The 19099-nt window shown below is 32.9% G+C and overlaps 1 protein-coding gene and 1 pseudogene across 1 annotated transcript; both read right to left on the bottom strand.

Annotated features, from left to right (window-relative positions):
• Window positions 1–814: 814 nt before the first annotated feature.
• On the bottom strand, window positions 815–5643 carry LOC131657597 (uncharacterized). The gene is made up of 5 exons (XM_058926978.1): window positions 5144–5643; window positions 4925–5045; window positions 4554–4844; window positions 4370–4471; window positions 815–1396 (listed from the first exon to the last, which is right to left on the bottom strand). Exons 1-5 carry the CDS (start codon window positions 5641–5643, stop codon window positions 815–817), a joined length of 1596 nt encoding a protein of 531 aa, XP_058782961.1.
• Window positions 5644–13009: 7366 nt separating this feature from the next.
• LOC131654963 (organ-specific protein S2-like) lies at window positions 13010–14848 on the bottom strand (annotated as a pseudogene).
• Between the last annotated feature and the right edge of the window lie 4251 nt (window positions 14849–19099).

Below are 19099 nucleotides of genomic sequence, written 5' to 3' on the forward strand. Positions count from 1 at the left end.
AATACTCACTCAAACAAATTAATTATTTTAAGCTGGTACAAAATTTAAATTGCAATAAGACATTTGCAATTTGAAAATGAAAAATTGATATCATATAATGAACTTATAATAACACTACAAAAAATACTGTCTCCAGCGACATGATAAACACGCCACAAAAATCAATATCACGTCACCCCATTAAATTTGCGACGTGAGAGAATATGTCGTAGGGGGATAGGTGGTAAACTAGTAGTGACATGATTTTCACGTCACTATTTAGTGATATGCAAATCATGTCGCTACATACTACACAGATTCCAGTCAACGAAGTCAGTTTGTGGCGTGTTTTTCATGTCACTAATTAGTGACGTGGGAATCATGCCACTAAAATACAAATATTTTTCTTATTTTTTGAACCTAGCGACGTGATTTACATATCACAAATTTAGTGACATGTAAATCAGGTCACTAAGCGTAATTCGTTTTAAAAAAAAATTAAGTTAGCGACGTGATTTTCATGTCACTATATTTGTGACATGTAAACCACTTCACTAAACAAAATTCTTTTTAATTAAATATAACTCAAATATTATTATTAAAAAAGTTTTTTATTATTAATAAAGAAATGTAATTAATATAATAAAATATAATTAATAAATAATTTAAAAATTGATATTAATAAATAATATTTATTGAATAATATAATAAAAAATAGAAAATAAATAATAAACAAAATATAAATTAAAATGTGTCATACATCAATTAAAATTTAATATCTTACATCCATTAAAATTAAAATTCAAACTAAAATATAATAAATATTACATAATAATTAAGTATCTCCTGGATCGGGAAAATCATCGAGGTTTAAATCTTCATCATCTTGTTGATTTGCCGGTGCACCACCAACTCCAACGTTTCCACCAAACAATTGGTTATCGCTTCCCTGAAATTGCATAAATAGCCGCATTTGCTCCTCCATCTTCGCTTGCCTCTTGGCCATTCTCTCTATTAGGCTTTGTTGCCCCTCCATCTCCGCTTGCCTCTTCGTCATTGCCTCTATTTGCCGTTGTTGCTCCTCTAATTGGGCTTTTAACGCCATCTCACGTTGCTCTGACTCGCGTCTCGCCTCACTTATCGCCAATTGTCTTATTGTTTCCATCATTTGCGGGGACAATTGTGCTGGGCGTGACGTTCCTTCCCCATCTCTTACTCTTTCAAATAAATTTCTATCACCACTTCTCAAGCATCCCGCCATACTTCCACCACCAAAAAAACATCCATTAGGACCTTTTCCGCCAATGACTTCATTCCAAATATAAAAACCAACATCTGGATGAAGCGGTTGTCCTTCGCTAGGAGTAAATTGCGGATTAGTGACCAAAAATTGTACAAGCCTTGTTTGATAATCCTCCTACACATACAATAAAAATATTAAATATAAAACTTAAATTAAATTAATTTAAATAAAATAAAAATCCGTTGCCACATGATTCTCATGCCACAACTTCTGTTGCCACATGTAAATCATGCGGCAACTTCTTAGTTGCCACGTGAAAATTGTAACGCTCGGAAAAATAAGTATATGCTTAATTTGGACGTTTGTGACGTTTATTGGAATTTTACCGTTTTTGGAGTCGTTTCAGTCGGTATTAGTTCGGGATGGCGGACTAATATTTAATTGAAGGTTTTCATATTTTTGGTACTAGAAATATCATTAAGGTAATATTCCGCGTTTTGGGGCGTTTGAACGATATTTGAGCGTAGGGGCATTTTGGTCATTTCCGCGGGATAGATATTTTCTTTATAAGAAAGAAATATTGTGAGAAGGGAAAGAGGATGGAAAGAAAAAGGAAAGAGAGAAAGAGAAGATAGGAAGAAGAAGAGCAAAGGGGAAAAACAAGAGAAAGTGGAGGATTCTCAACCGAATCGATTGCCGATCGTCACAATAGCAAGGTAATGGGGTGAATCTAATTTATCTTGGATATATGATTCTTATAGTCTTGTTCTTGTTCTTGTTCTTGTTCTTCTTGTTCCAATTTCCACAATTTTCTTGTGTGGTCTTTGTTTGATCTAAGTTTGTTTGAGAATGATTGTATGATGATTAAATGATGTCCTTGTTGTGTTATGGTGATTGATCATGTTTGTTTTCCTTTTCCATGGCTTGATTGAGTTTGAATAAAATGTTAGGTTTTGAGATAGATTGATGAATCAACCATGAAAAGTTTGATGTTAGGTTGTTTCTATGGTTTGTATGTGTTGTATTGGTGTTATAATGATGTTTTGGAGTGGTTTTGGTGGGTATAAGAGGGTTAAAACAGTTCTGGTTCGTTATGGGTTTACGCAGGTCCGCTGAGCGGAGGTGGGTCCGCTGAGCGGAGGTTCTGTTGCAGAAAATTCTCTGCGAAGGTCCGCTGAGCGGAGCTGAAGCGGACAACAGCTTTTTCTGTTTTTCCAAAACTTTGAAACTTCGTAACTCTTGAACCGTAACTCCGATTTTGTCGCCGTTCGAAGCGTTGGAAAGCTAACGCAATGAACTATATTATTATCTAATTAAATGATTCATAGTATGTAGTATCCCATTATTTTTATTAGGATCAAGTGATGAGTTGTGTAGTATGTTCAATTATCCAAACTTTGAAACCTTGTAACTTTTGATCCGTAGCTCCGTTTCGTACGCCGTTCGAAGTGTTAGGAAGCTAGTTGGATGTTCTATATGATAGTATAGGATTGGTTAGCTTGTTATTAATTGGTTATGAGGGTTGTTGATGAAAACACATAATTGTTTATATGCGCGATATGATTGGTAAATAATCATAGTGCTTGGTGGTAATTGTTAATGATGTAGGATGTAGTAGTGGTTGGTTGATTTCCATAATGGTTTTGTGAACTAGTGCATGATAAATCATGATGATGTGTTGTGTGAATGTTATCGTATTGGTACGAGGTATGTGATTAGTTGTCGATAACATGAGATCATGTTCATATGTGTTATGTATTAATGAATGTTCATTCTTGATATGTGACAATGTTTGGTTGTTTGTTATTAACATGATGTGTGGCCTTATGGTAAGTCATTGTTGTTATGAGAATGATGTATTATCATTGTTGAATTGTTGTTATTACAACTTGTTGATGATGTATTGATGGAGTTGTGGGCTAACGGCCAATATTAATTTGAGGTGATGCAATTATGCGATCATTTATGCCAATGTGGCCAGTATGTTTTAACGGTGAATGTGTGTTGTGTGCTTATTAATGCCTGTGTGGTAATTATGGTGTGATGTAATTGATAACGATGTTATTAATTGGTGATGTATCCTTTTGGATAGAATATAAACGATGTAACGTGAGTGTATGATCGTGTTATATTGTTGATGATGTTGTTGTCGTGTAATAGAGTCATATATTTGCACAGCATAACATTTCAATACGTTAATGGCGGAATGCTGTTAACAGATGGCCTGCGGGCATGGTTACCAGTAGGAGCTTAATGCTCGGTAACGGTATATTAGCCTGAGTGGCAAGAGGTCATCGGTGGGAGCTGCGTGCTCGATGACGACAGCCTGCGGGCTTCCTGAGTGGAATAAAGTCCCAGCATAATGCTCGGCAGGTGTATTTGTCATAATGACAAGGAGGAGTTTTACTCCGGATTTGGTACCACATGCATATGCATAGTCGAGTCTCATTCATCATCGTCAGTCCTTATAATTTATGTTACCATTCATGTGTCGCATTACTTATATATTGATTGTGGTTGACTTAGTGGATTACTTTGTTGTATGATTATTGATGATACTTGTTGGCATTACTATAATTGTCATGCTTTCATTATGAATTATATTCTCACCCTTCTGCTGATTTGATGCTTGAGTGGCATTCTGCAGATTAGCCGCTTTGGGAGTCTTTGGAGGAGGTAGTTCTCCAGTTGGTCTTGTCGGTTGCTCTGATACGTAACACCGGGGAGTCGGGAGTCTGTTGTTATTTATTTGTATATGACTCTTTTGAACATGTATATGTGATAACGTGCCATTGTGTATTGTAAACACTTTATTTTGGAAAACTCCTCTTTGAGAGTGAGAGCTATACGTATATATATATATATATATATATATATATATATATATATATATGTTCGTATCTTCCGTGTGTTATGTATCATGTTATTGGCAGGTGTGTATGCTTTTGGCATCGGTGATGTCCGTTTGTTTTCAAGGTGTTTGTTTGGTTACTTAGTGTAACATCCTAATTGTGTTGTATGAAATTTTAATACTCTGATATTTTCTTGCCTAAATGCTTTGGGTAGAATTGGGGTGTTACAAAAATCACGTCACAAAATTGTCATTAAATATAAAAAAATATTCATAAAGTAAATTGAATAACTTACCAAAGCTTGCCGTGTACGCTCATCAACATACTCTCCCGACTTTTTCGTCCGAGTCTCCTTAACTAACTCGACCATGAGTGGTTTTCTCCCCAACCTCTTTTCCTAAATAATAAAATTAACTTTAATTAAATACATATAATAATTAATCAAAACATAACTTCAATATATAAGTGGCAGTAATTACCATGCGCCGCATATGTTCGTAGGTACTTATACTTCCACCAGCATTAACGTGCCCACCTTTTTCAGATGCCCTCATTTTTTTGGCACTTTCAGACTTAGCTTTAAATTCAGGTGTATCCCAATAGACCAGAAGTTTATCAAGAGTTTCTTTGCCCATCCAAGGGGGAATACTACCATCACGCTCCCAACGCTTTCTAACACGTCGTAAGGTGTCAGAAAGTCTTTTTGATGCTCTGATGAAAAAGACTTTTTTAACAACCTTCTCGCTCAAAATATCCCATGTGCACTTTTCCTGTTAACATTAAGATAAACAGTTAGAAAATTAGAATAATGTTTTAAATATACAATAGTTAAAAAACAAATTAATTATACCTTAAATTTGTTAAACCAATCATCTCTATTTGGAACTTCTCCAAATCTTGTCCAAGCATCTTTATACATTTGTTGAATCACATAGCTCACACACTTTGCAGATGTCCGACTCGGAGTAAAACTAAATAACAATAATTTGAATTAGCATGCGTTACATATAAATTTATATTAAAAAAGTAAATGTAAACTTAATTAAAAAATTATAAATAAGATACTTACTTATTTCCGACGGGCGTAATATAATATCTGCCACCGACGATTTGAATCTCATCCGGATTATCGTCCCCCCGAAGATTATCGCCATCCAACACAACATCATCCTCAGCCTGCTCAATATCATCCTGATCTGCCTCCACATGATCATCCCCGCCTGGAGGTATATGTGTGGTAGGTGAGGTGTGTGATCCCCCTGTCTGCTGGAAGGATAGGGGCACCTGTGTCAGATGTGAGGTGTGTGACCCCCCTGTCTGCTGGAAACCTGGGGGGACCTGTGGTGGAAAGCTAGGTCTAGCACTCTGCTGGTATGAATAACTAGGTCCAGCACTTTGCTGGTATGAATAGCTAGGTCCCCCACTCTGCTGGAATGGATAGCTAGGTCCCCCACTCTGCTGGAATGGATAGCTAGGTCCCCCACTCGGCTGGAAGGGATAGCTAGGTGGGCTAATAAAAGATGGAGAGGAGAGTAATGGCATAAGAGGCTGAGTGCTGGCCAAAGACATGCGGTCTAGCTGAGTCTATGGGGGGGAGATACTGTCGACTGAAGTGAGTCGCATACCACTACCCTCGGACGTCTACCTTTAGTCTTCTCAGACCGGGGACGCATTTTACCTATTTATATAGAATACACAATTAATCAAATATATAAATATTCAAACCACACATTTTCATTAATATATATCTTTATTAAAACATTCAATAGATGGTTCATTAGTATAATTACAAACACATGTTCTCATCAATATACATCATTATCATTATCATCATGCTCTTCATCTATATCATTCTCATTATCATTATCATTATCATTATCATCATGCTCTTCATCTATATCATCCTCATTATCATCATGCTCTTCATCTATATCATCCTCATTATCATCTTGCTCTTCAACCAACAATATAGACGCATAAACTTCATACCCCTCAACTGTTGTATCAGACAAACTTGTAGTTTGTTCAACTGCAACCACTTCATTAATTGGTCCAACTTCATCAACTTGGAAAGCAAGATCTTCCACTAGATCGCCACTTTCAATATGGGCCAATGGTTTTGTTTTAATTACAACACAAACCCCTCGTTTACGTGGCACAAATGAAGGATAAGGAACATAATAAACTTGCCTAACAACATGTGACATTATGAAAGGGTCATACTGTTTGTACCTTCGGCCCATTTGAATCTCAACAGTACCATATGTCTTGTCTATTTTTGTGCCTCTAGTTGGATCATACCATTCACAATAAAATAAGACAACTTTATTTTCGGAGTCCAAGTAATTGTATTCCAACTCGTAGATATGTTTAACAAAGCCATAGAAGTCATCTTCACCCCCATCTGTAACTCCTTTTACAAATACACCACTGTTTTTTGTTTTTTTCCCTTCAGTCCAAGTCTCAGTGTGAAATTTATATCCGTTCACGAAATATGTGTGCCATTCGTTTGCGCTTCGATTATGGACTTCAGATAAACTTCTCAAATGGAGTATTTCTGGAGTCGGTGTAACAATGCCTGACAATCTATGTTTGAACCATATTGGAAATTGATCATGAATGACACTGGATGTTGATTGTACATCGGTACTTTGCAAATAGAAGTTGTTGAATTCCCTAAAAAAAACACACTATAAGTTTCAAGGTTATTTTGACACTATAAATAAAATAAAATAGTTGGGTATACTTACTCAATATATGGTTTAACTTCAACGCAGTTGATCAAGACATGAACATGTGCAGATTGCATTTCTTGTTGGGTCAACCAATGAACAACCTTCTTTCCAGATGGACGGCCTGGAAGCCCGAAGACTGATAATGTGAATTGACTTCTCTCATTAACATTTACAGGATTCCTTATGATTCTTGGAGTTAACACCAAGTTGTTGAAATAATGACTGCAAAAATGTGTTGTCTCCCGATGCAAGTAATGTGCACATATTGACCCTTCCACCCTAGCTTTATTTTTCACTGACCGCTTAGAATCACCCATAAACCTTTCAAAGGGATACATCCACCTATAATGAACAAGTCCTCCAAGATAAGCTTCATATGCAAGATGCACAGGTAGATGTTCTATGGAGTCAAAAAAACCAGGCGGAAATATTTGTTCCAACTTACAGAGAATGACTGGAATATTTTGGTCCAACTTAATGATGTCGTCCACTCTTAAAGTTGAAGCACAAATATCTCTAAAGAAATGACTAATTTCTGTTAGTGGGTTAATCACATGTTTGGGTAGAGAGCCGAACGCAATTGGTAGAAATTGTTCCATAAAAATGTGGCAATCATGACTTTTCATACCATGCAACTTCCCAGTGTTAGCATCGGCACACCTTGCTAAATTTGAAGAATACCCATCAGGCATCCTCAATTCCTTTAACCATTGGCAAACCGCTTTAGCTTCTTGTGAAGTCAGAGTGTAACAAGCCTTGGGTTTTAAAAAATTTCCATTCGGTTGACGCTTCAACTCCAACTCTTTTCGATTACACCACTTTTCCATGTCTTGTCTAGCCTTCTCATTATCTTTTGTTTTGTCTTTAACATTCATCACTGTGTTAAATACATTATCAAAAAAATTCTTCTCAATATGCATAACATCAAGATTATGGCGCAACAAATTATCTTTCCAATATGGGAGGTCCCAAAATATACTTCTTTTTGTCCAATTGTGGTCGACCCCGTATCCTGGAATTCTAAATGCTTTACCAATATCTGTGAATTTTGGAAGTACACAAACTTGTTCCCATACAGCACCTGGTGACAATCGAGGTGGAGGATGATCTCTTACCACTTCATCTTTTTTGAAATCCGTCTTGTTTTTTCTATAGGTATGATTTCTTGGTAGAAATCTGCGGTGACAGTCAAACCACGAGCTCTTCTTCCCTTTATCCAACGTAAAAGCCTTAGTGTGTTCCATGCAATGCGGACAACCCATTTTGCCATGCATACCCCAACCAGACAACATGCCATATGCTGGAAAGTCGTTAATTGTCCACATTAAGGCAGCTCGCAAAGTAAAGTTTTGTTTACGGGATATATCATAAGTGCATTCTCCAATCCACAACCTTTTCAAATCATCAATTAAAGGTTGTAAGTAGACATCAATTCCAGCTTTTGGACTCGACGGGCCTGGAATGATACATGTCAGAAACATGTATGGTTTTGTCATGCACATCTCGGGAGGGAGGTTGTAAGGGGTTACAATAACTGGCCAACAAGAATATGCAGTTCCCGACCCTTGGACATATGGAGTAAATCCATCAGAGCATAATCCGAGCCTGACATTTCTAGGTTCTGCGGCAAAATCAGGATGCATCCGATCAAAGTGCTTCCATGCCTCGCCATCAGATGGATGTCGCATAGTGCCTGGAATTGTTTTGTTTGTATAATGCCACGTCATATGACTTGCACTATGCATTGAAGCAAACATTCTTTTTAACCTTGGTATAATCGGGAGATAAAACATGGACCTCACTGCTACACGTGTTTGTTGACGGTTAACGGCTTTACTTTGGACTTGATATCTTGGACTTTCACAGAACTTACATTCCTCCAACAATCCATCATTAGTACCAAACTCATTGTCATAAAACAACATGCAACCATTAGTGCAACAATCAATTTTTCTTGCACTTAAACCCAACCTCGACACTAACTTCTTTGCATCATAAAAAGTTTTAGGCAAGTTGTCTTTCATTGCAGTTGAGTCCAACATCATTTTTATGAAGAATTCCAAACACCTATCAGGGACATTCCAATTTGCCTTGGCAGCCAATAATCTCACACACATTGATAACTTTGAATCTGACGACCCCTCAAACAACGGTATATTCATCTCATTCAACAACTGATAAAATCTTTGTGCTTCCTCATTCGGCAACTCTTCCGCATCAAAATCTTCAGGTTGGTCATAGGTCACGTTCACACCGAAAGCATCCTCAACCATGTCACCCATCAGATTAAAATTTTCCTCGTATTCCATAGTCGGACGACTGCTTGAAGCATGCGTATTGCTAGTCTCTGGTACGTTCATCGGCAGTTGTTCACCATTTGACGTCCAAACCCAATAATTTTCAATGAAACCTCTTCTATACAAATGACGTTCTACTTCCTCTGGGTCACTAATTATACGTCTACATTCCAGTGCAAACGCCCACTTTATAAACCCATTAACTCCTTCTATAAAATTGGGTTTAAGTCCACTTCTTCCTGGATACAATCTATCGTACATCCAACTACGATAGTACAAATAATATTCCATACTGCACATATTCAATCATTATCTTTTTAGTAACTATAATTAAAATTTAACTATATTAAATCATTCAACCTACTACATCACATCATGTAACTAAACAAATTTTAAAATAATATCATTTTAAAAGAAGTTATATTAAAAAAAATACTACATCACATTGTTTTTTTCTATACAATGGTGTTTTCTATATCAATTTTTTAATACATATAGACAATTTTTAAAGTAAAATTATATATAACAATCAATTTTAAAAATATTTCAACATAAAGTAAGATTTTATAATCTATTACTATAAAGTCTTTCAACATGTTTTTTTTACTCTCGTGTTAAATATTTAATCTATTCATATAAATATCATTTTCAAAATATTTTAATTTCTAACTTTTTTTAAATATTAAAAATAGTTAAATTCATATAACTATTTCAACATAAAGTAAGATTTTATAATCTATTACTATAAAGTCTTTCAACATGTTTTTTTTTTACTCACGTGTTAAATATTTAATCTATTCATATAAATATCATTTTCAAAATATTTTAATTTCTAACTTTTTTTTAAATATTAAAAATAGTTAAATTCATATAACTATTTCAACATAAAGTAAGATTTTATAATCTATTACTATAAAGTCTTTCAACATGTTTTTTTTTACTCTCCTGTTAAATATTTAATCTATTCATATAAATATCCTTTTCAAAATATTTTAATTTCTAACTTTTTTTAAATTTTTAATACATATTAGTTATCATTTAAAATTGAATTAATTATTAAAAATTAATTCCCCAATCTCTTCCCCAATTTCATTTCTCCAAACTAATATAAAAGATTATTATAAATTCCCATAAAAAATATTATTATAAATTAATAATTTTCTAGAAAATATTAATTTTTATATATTTTTAATAATTATCAATCAAATTTATTATTTTCTTATAAAAAACTATCAAAAATTATTATAAAAAACATTTCACTTTTTAAATATAAATAATTTTTAGTAAAAAAAAAATAACAAACAAATAACTTTTTAAAAAGAAAGTTCCTTATTAAAATAACTTTTTAGTAATTCGGTTTTTTTTACATAACTATATATATATATATATATATATATATATATATATATATATATATATATATATATATATATATATATATATATATATATATATATATATATATATATATATGTTTTTAATATTTCTTTACATAATTATATTCCTTATTAAAATAACTTTTTAAATAACTTTTTAAATAACTTTTTAAATATGTTTTTAATATTCTATTCAAGACATATAATATTTTTTTCAAAAACTTATTTAATAAAATATTCTGTTTTTAATAACTTTTTAAGACATATAATTTTCTGTTTTTAATAATTCTTTAAAAAAACTTATTTTTAATAACATTTATAATATATTTTTAATAATCTGTTTTTAATAATATATATCTATAACATATTATATTATATAACATATATAACAAATTACATATAACATATATAACAGACACCACCAAAAATTCATTCATCCATCATACCAATTATATCTTTCATTCATGGTTTCATCAAGCCAATTATATCTTTGTTCATTCAGTTAACAAATTGGACTCAGAATTCATGATTTATATAACATATATATATATATATATATATATATATATATATATATATATATATATATATATATATATATATATATATATATATATAACATATTTATATAACATTAAAGTGTATATAATAAAACAAATTATACCTACAAAAATAAAAAACTATACCTAATAACACATTAAATAAAATATAAATGCTAAAATACCTCTATCTTCCTCTATAATTTCTTCAAATGTTCCTCTGGAAGCTCCTTTCAATGCAAAAAAAATATCTACAACAAACAGATTTTTGTTAGCAACACACAAATAATATTTTATTAAATGGAATAAGGAATTAAAATGGTTTGGAGATATACCTTAATTGAAATGGTAATGTTGGAAGAGATTGGAGAAGGAAATGGGTTTGAGAGAGTTGAAGAAGAAAATGGGTTTGAGAGAGTTGAAGAGGGAAGGAAATGAGAATGAAATGAAGAAAATGAAGAAGACTGTCTGGGAAGACGAAGCAGATTTGGGAGACTTATAAGATATTTAGCGACGTGATTTACACGTCGCCAGTTTCCCACATGCCAATCACGTCGCAAGCCACAACGGTCATATTTAATTGGAATTAATGCACCTCAACGTCATTAATTCCACGTCGCTAGATACACACGTGGGGTTCACGTCGCTAGCATTGCAACGGTCAATAAATGGTCTAATCATTGTCTGTTTGAGTCAGACAACTTTATTACTTTCCCAGGTTTATTATTAGCGACGTGGGATCAATGTCGCTAGTTTGAATTTTAAAATTTTCAAACTCCCCCCATTTGAAATCCACCGCCCATTTTAATTTAATTTTTTTTTCAAATAGCGACGTGATCATAATGGCGCTAATTTTTTTAAAAAAATAAATATGCTGACACACACAAATGTATTGTACTTTGTAATATTTTATTAATATAATATGTAGTGACGTGATTATCACGTCGGAACAACCAAAATTTTAACACATGATAATCACGTCACTATATTAAGCAGCTAGGGAGCTTGTTTCTTGTAGTGTAAACATTTAAACCAGTTTATAAACTTAAATTTGGTTATTTAGATTATTTATAATATTTAAATTTTTTTGTTTAGTATACGGTAGAGTTAACATATTTTTACCCACCTTAAAACAAACAACTACGACATATAAAAAGAATTTGTGCAAATTTAATGATATCAACAACTTAAATGGTGGTGGTCCATAAATAGGGAAAATGGTCTTATTTTGATTGTGAGAAGAATTACGAAATTAATCCGTTAGATTTGCAGGTCGTGCTACACAACCTGCCAATAACAATTTAAAAATCAAATTTAAGTTTCCAAAAAAATGGAATGACGATGAAAACTAGAGGAGTATTTTGAGAAAAAAACAAAATTTCAAAAAATGGCATGATGATGAAAACTACAAAGTTTATATGTAAAGTATATTTGCAAATAAAGTTTAATCGCAACATAATTTAATAAATAATTTATAATAAAATAACTCCATTCTCTACTAAATTTAATTTCAAGAAAGGAAAAGTTATTGGGATCTCCATCTTCAATATCAAAACTATCTGCAACAAAATCAACCGTATCTGTAACATCTTTATTTTTATTTTCTATTTTTTATTTTAATTTTTCATTAAAATAATCAACACAACGTCGTTTTGATTTTTCAAAATAAAAAAAATAAAGATACACTCAAACCGCCGGTTCAAGAAAACCATCGATTTTATTTTATTTTATCAGTTTATACTGATTTTGACCGGTTCACACCGATTCAACGACATATTCGATTTAACAATTGAACTAGACTGATTATCTGACCGGTTTCCGATTTGACCGGCCTGTCCGTTCCCGTTTTAGAAACATTGCATATACACTTAAGGTAATAGTAAGTTTAATCTTCAACAATAATGTTTTTTTATAATATATTATTGTTATCAGGTAAACAAGAATAAAGTTTGGTAAACAGGTGGAAGTTCCCCTAGCAATCTCTTAACTTGACAAGAATACAACAATTATTGAAAAAGCTTAAATACATAAAATACATCACACATACTTACTAATCATTAAACATGCATGAAGCAGCAACATCTTATTTAAATATACTCCATCATAGGTAGATTGAAGTTGCTTTCTATTACATTTATGCATCATATTTAGTAAGACTTGGTCTTGGCTCAAAATCCTCTTTTGAATTCAGCATGAATGTCATTGTTTCCATAAGCTGAAATATTTGGTCTTGGTTCAAAATCTTCTACAGCTTTTTCCTTTTCCTTATTGCCTATGTCATTGTTTCCATAAGAAGAAATATTGGGTCTTGGTTCAAAATCTTGATCAATATTATTCTTTTTACTATCTTCAATACCATTGTTTCCATAAGCTGAAACATTAGGCCTAGGTTCAAAATCTTCTACTCCTTTCTTCTTTTCTTCAGCATCAATGTTGTTATCTCCATAAGCGGAAATATTAGGCCTAGGTTCGAAATCTTCTACTTCTTTCTTCTTTTCTTCAGCATCAACGATGTTGTCTCCATATGCTGAAACATTGGGCCTTGGTTCGAAATCCTCTACTCCTATCTTCTTTTCTTCAACATCAATGTCTTTGTCTTCATATGCTGAAATATTTGGTCTTGGTTCGAAATCCTCTACTCCTATCTTCTTTTCTTCAACATCAATGTCTTTGTCTTCATATGCTGAAATATTTGGTCTTGGTTCGAAATCTTTAACTGTGTTCTTCTTTTCCTTATCATCAAATGATTGCTTCAAAGTCTTCAAATTATTTTTGTTGTTTGCGTCAAGAAGTCCGCCTTGAATTTCTTCTGGCATGTTTTGCTCTTTCATTACCAGCTTCCAATATTCTCCTACATCTTTTCTTGATTCCACAACTGCTATGATCTTTATTTGAAAAACAAGGAAAACCCATAACTTAAGTTAGAAGAATACTAAAAAATTATCAAGACAGTTGGTAAATTATATTATTATTACTAATATAATTATTTTTTTAAACTTTTTTTATAAAAAATTATTAATTTATAAATATCAAATTTTATTAGTATTAATAAAAAAATTAAATAAATATTATTATTAGAGATTGATATCTAGACAATAGTTCCATTTATTTACCCAAACTAACATATATTTATTGAGTTACTCTACTCACCCAATTATTTATCACTTTTTATATTATTTTAATTATTTATTTTTTTAAAAATATTTTATAAAGAATTTGTGTAATATTGATAAAGCGACAAATAAATAAAAAAAACCAATATTTTTGTCAAATGCAAAAAAACAAAACAAAAACAACTGAGAGATTAAAATTAAACAAACATTTTAAGTAACAGTTTATGAGGATTGCTATTTATACACTATAATTCTACATCCAATGTTTACACCAGTTTAAATACAACATACTCATCTACTCATTTGTATTGAAAAAGGTTAAAAAATAATTATAAAATATAATAAAAAAATTAAATAGTATGAAAATACGGTGTAAATGTCAGTTTTTATGTAAGAGTAGCATTCCTCATATAATTATAATGAGTATGATAAACCATATAGAAGATTAAAAGTTCTTATAAAAAATAGAATATTAAAAAATTATTCGAGGTGGAGTGAAAATACGTCAAGAAAACATGAACAGGCAAGTAATTGCGCAATTATGTTTAATATCATAGATAACTAGTAATATTTTTGTTTATTTTAATAAAAACAAGGACTGTGCTTGACCAAAAAAAAAGAACAACGTAAGGACTGTGCATACCAAGAGAAGAAAGAGAGGCAATAAAGCAAGAGCAGGTCTCATCTTTGAGAATCAAACTATGATTTTAGTTTTTAGATGAATGATTTCTATTACTACTTGATCACTTATTTATAGCTAGAAATGAGATAACACGTGATCGACCACGTGCTTCTGTTATTTATAAATTCTTGGAAATTGTTGAAGCTGCTTTTTTGTGTATTGATAAAAACTATGGTATAATCAAAATCGACTTAACCGAGTGGTTTGATAATTGGAATCTTAATCTGTCTTTTGAATTTAAAAATCGGCATGCATAAGAAAAGGAATTTAAATTGAAAAATTAAACAAGAATTGGAAATTTGGAGGTTTAAACTGTTGTGTATAATGCAAGTTAAGTAATCCTAATCCAAGTTCATGTTAATTAGAATTTGTTTGTTATTTAGTATACAAGTAAGTATATAAGTTAGTTGTATATAAAAAGATATATTATAAAATAGTTTTTATTCATTCAATAATATTAATTCTTAATTTTTTATTCTCTATCTTTTTCTCTTCACTAAAAGTCTCTCACGCACTAACAAATTGGTATATAGAGCTTCTGGTTCGTGCTCTTGATCGTGTTTCTAGGGAACATGAATCAATCAGCGTAAAGAAGAATGATACTAATGGCATTCCAAATTCTCTCCCAATTCTTGACGGCAAAAATTGGAATTGATGGAGCCAACAGACGAAGTCCTTGTTCGGTTTTCATGAAACCATAGAAGTGGTCGAAAACGACGTTCCCGAGCTAGCTCAGGATGCAACTGATGTGCAGAAAAATACACACAAGGAGACGAAGAAGAAAGATTGCAAGGCTACATATTGCATTTAATCGGCGGTAGATTCGGCGAATTTCGACAAAATCTCTCAAGTTGAATCGGCGAATGAGGCATGGGATATTCTTTTCAAGTACTATGAAGGAGGTGGAAAAGTCAAAGTTGTTAAATTGGGAGAAGATGAAAAGATTACAGGCTATGTGTCAAAGGTTCAAAATCTCGTCAATCTCATGAAAGGTTATGGTGAAACCCTAACTGATAAGATGATGGTTGAGAAGGTAATGTGTACTTTAACCTTTCAATTTGATCACGTTATCGTTGTTATTCAAGAATCCAACAATCTTGAAACTCTTAAGTTGGAAGATTTGGTTGGTTCGTTGGAGGCGCATGAGATTAGGATTATCAAAAGGAAAAAAGGTTCAAGATTTTATACAAGCACTGTAGGCTCAAGCATGGAAGAAGCATAGTGGTTCCAACAAGTTCAAAGGAAAAAGAGACAAGACTCAAAGCAAGAAGTCTTGGTCGAACCCTCAAAAGCATAAGGTCGGTGATATAGCTTGTAAAGCTTCGAAAAGAGGAGAAGGAAACTCCTATCAGAAAGACAAAGAAGAGAAAAAAGATGTGCGGTGCTATAACTATGAAAAATGGAGTCACTTAGCCAAGAATTGCTGCTACAGGAAAGACAAGGGAGCAACAAAAGACAAGGACGAAGGAGTGAACCTTGCATGAATTTAAAGATATGATGGTTATGGCTACAGTTGCAGATGAACATATCGACTCCAAGATTTGGTTCCTCGACTTTGGCTACATGAACCACATGACTGGTCGAAAGGTATGGTTGGCAGATATTGACGAGTCAAAGAAGAGAAAGGTCAAACTTGCTGATAATATCTCGTTGCAAGCAGAAGCTACTAGCAACATAGTTATTCAAATAGGTAATGAAGCAGAAGCTATGATCAAAGATGTACTCTATGTACCTTAAACAAAGTGCCATCTGCGAAGTGTTGGAAAACTAGTAAAAAATAATTATCAATGGTTATGAAATATGGAGTTTTGAAACTCTTCGACACTCAGAATAATTTGGTCTTGAAATCTCATTTGTCGAAGAATAGGATATTTAAGACCATGATCAGTTCGATTAAGGTACAATGTCTGAAAATAGTTGTCGACCACAAGAATAGTTGGTTCTGGCATTTGAGGTTCGACCAACTGAATTTTAGGTCACTCAATCAATTGATCACTCAAGATACGATAATAGGTATACCAAATCTTGTGATACCCGACAAACTCTGTGAAGGTTGCTTAGTAGGAAAGTAATCTAGAAAGTCTTTTGTTTCGACTATGCAAATGAGATCCTCCTGCATAGTCGAAGTTGTACATTCAGATATATGGATCCCTTTTGAGGAGCATACCATTGGTTGAAGTAGGTATTTCGTCTCATTTGTCGATGAGTATAGTCGAAAGCTCTGGATATATGTGATCAAGCAAAAGCGAGGAGTATTTGAACTCTTTAAGAGATTCAAGATATTTGTCGAAAACTATAGTGAGAAGAAGATCAAGGTTCTGCGAACAGATGGAGGTGGTGAATACACATCCAAGATGTTTGAGGACAGGACTGCTATGCAGAACATGGTGTCGATCATGGGGTAATTGCTTCTTATACGCCTCAACATAATGGAATAGCATAAAGAAGAAACAAGATCATATTGAATATGGCGAGATGCATGCCGAAGCAAAAGAATCTGCCAAAATCCTTATGGGGTGAAGCAGTCACTACTACTGTTTATATTCTTAACAGGTTTCCTACCAAGAAATTGAAGAACAAGGTTGTAACGCGTGTTTATTTTTATTCAATTATTTAATTAATTGTTTGTGAATTATTTGGTAGAATTGTGGTTTATTTGTGTAATTGTGTTAATTGGAGGGGTGTGTGTCTAAAAGTGTAGAAACATGAGGGCGTGGCTAGACATTAGAGGTTATGATATTTTATTAGAATTTTAATAATAATAATAATATTAAAATAAATGATTATATAATTAGTTAGGCCTATGTTGTGTTAGCATGAGAAATAGTGAGGGTGTTGTTGTTAAGCCCATTAGTGAGATAGAAGTTAGTAAGGGATTAACTACAAATAAGAGAGAAAAAGAGAATTGGGAAGAAAAGTTAGAGAACGTGAGAAGAGAAGTTATCGTAGAAGATGAGAAGAGGCACAAAGAGGCTAGGGCAAGGAATCCATTGTAAGAGTAGAGAATTACCAATCCAAGGTAAGGGTGGGGTTCTAACTCTATAAGGTTGGGTATGATGATTAGTAGATAGGAATGGGTTTTGGTTCTATGTCGACATTTTTAGGTTTGGAATGGGGATTTCATAGAATTGATTATTGATGTATGTTTGATGACAATTTCTTGTTGCTATATGTTGTATATGTGTTGTATTGCTTCTAATTTGTGAAATTTGGTCTTGTGGTTGGTTTTCACAAAGTTTCGTGTTTTGACCGTAAATTCAGTGTCGAAAGTGACGTCATAGAATTGCGTTTTTATGATCCCAATAGATGTTATATGAATAGAGGAACATGAATATATGATTCTTTTGTAAAACCATACTGTTTAAGATGGATTTTTGGCGGAACAAGTGGCTTGAGCAGTAGCTAGCCGTAGCAAAATTTTTCTGCATAATAAATAGTCCGCTTAGCGAGCCCTGGAAGAAAAAGTTTTATATTTTTGAAAATTGAATTAGGTCTTGGACAATAGTGATTTATCATGAGTTTTAGTGAATTTTCCATAATTTACTGGAATCGTTTGAATGGTCTTTAAGTTGAGTTTTGATGAAAATCGAATACTTGAACTTTCTAAGTTATGCATTGTAATGGATGATTGTTTAAGAAAGACATTTCAACCTTGTTTGCTGATTGTTGTTTCTAATTGTATGATGTGGCTGTATGATGACGATGGGGTGATGACCTATATTGGCGTTTGTAGAAGGCTTATGCCTTATGGTTGCATAATTGTATTGTGATTAAGCGAAAGGGCGAAGTATTTGAAATATTTAAGAGATTCAAGATACTTGTCGAAAACTAGAGTGAGAAGAAGATCAAGGTTCTGCGAACAGATGGAGGTGGTGAATACACATCCAAGATATTTGAGGACTGCTACGCAGAACATGATCATGAGGTAATTGCTTCTTATACGCCTCAACATAATGGAATAGCATAAAGAAGAAACATGAGCATATTGAATATGGCGAGATGCATGCTGAAGCAGAAGAATCTGCCAAAATCCTTATGGGGTGAGGCAGTCACTACTATTGTTTATATTTTTAACAGGTTTCCTACCAAGAACTTGAAGAACAAGGTTCCTGAAGAAGTGTGGAGTGGCAAACGACCATTAGTGAGTCATCTGAAGGTGTTTGGCTCTATTTGTTACAAGAATGTTCTTGATGCGAGAAGAAAGAAGCTTGGTGACAAGAGTGAACCTATGATTCTGATAGGATATCACAAAACTGGAACATACAAGTTGTTTGATCCAATTA

This window comes from Vicia villosa, linkage group LG3, assembly GCF_029867415.1.
Source record: "Vicia villosa cultivar HV-30 ecotype Madison, WI linkage group LG3, Vvil1.0, whole genome shotgun sequence".
Classification (NCBI taxonomy): domain Eukaryota; kingdom Viridiplantae; phylum Streptophyta; class Magnoliopsida; order Fabales; family Fabaceae; genus Vicia; species Vicia villosa.

Coding starts and splice junctions, on each gene's coding strand:
- LOC131657597 (XM_058926978.1), bottom strand. CDS start 5,643: ATGTCTTTGGCCAGCACTCAGCCTCTTATGCCATTACTCTCCTCTCCA. Junction 5,046..5,143: donor ATTACGCCCGTCGGAAATAA/GTAAGTATCTTA, acceptor ATTGTTATTTAG/TTTTACTCCGAGTCGGACAT. Junction 4,472..4,553: donor ACGAACATATGCGGCGCATG/GTAATTACTGCC, acceptor TTTATTATTTAG/GAAAAGAGGTTGGGGAGAAA.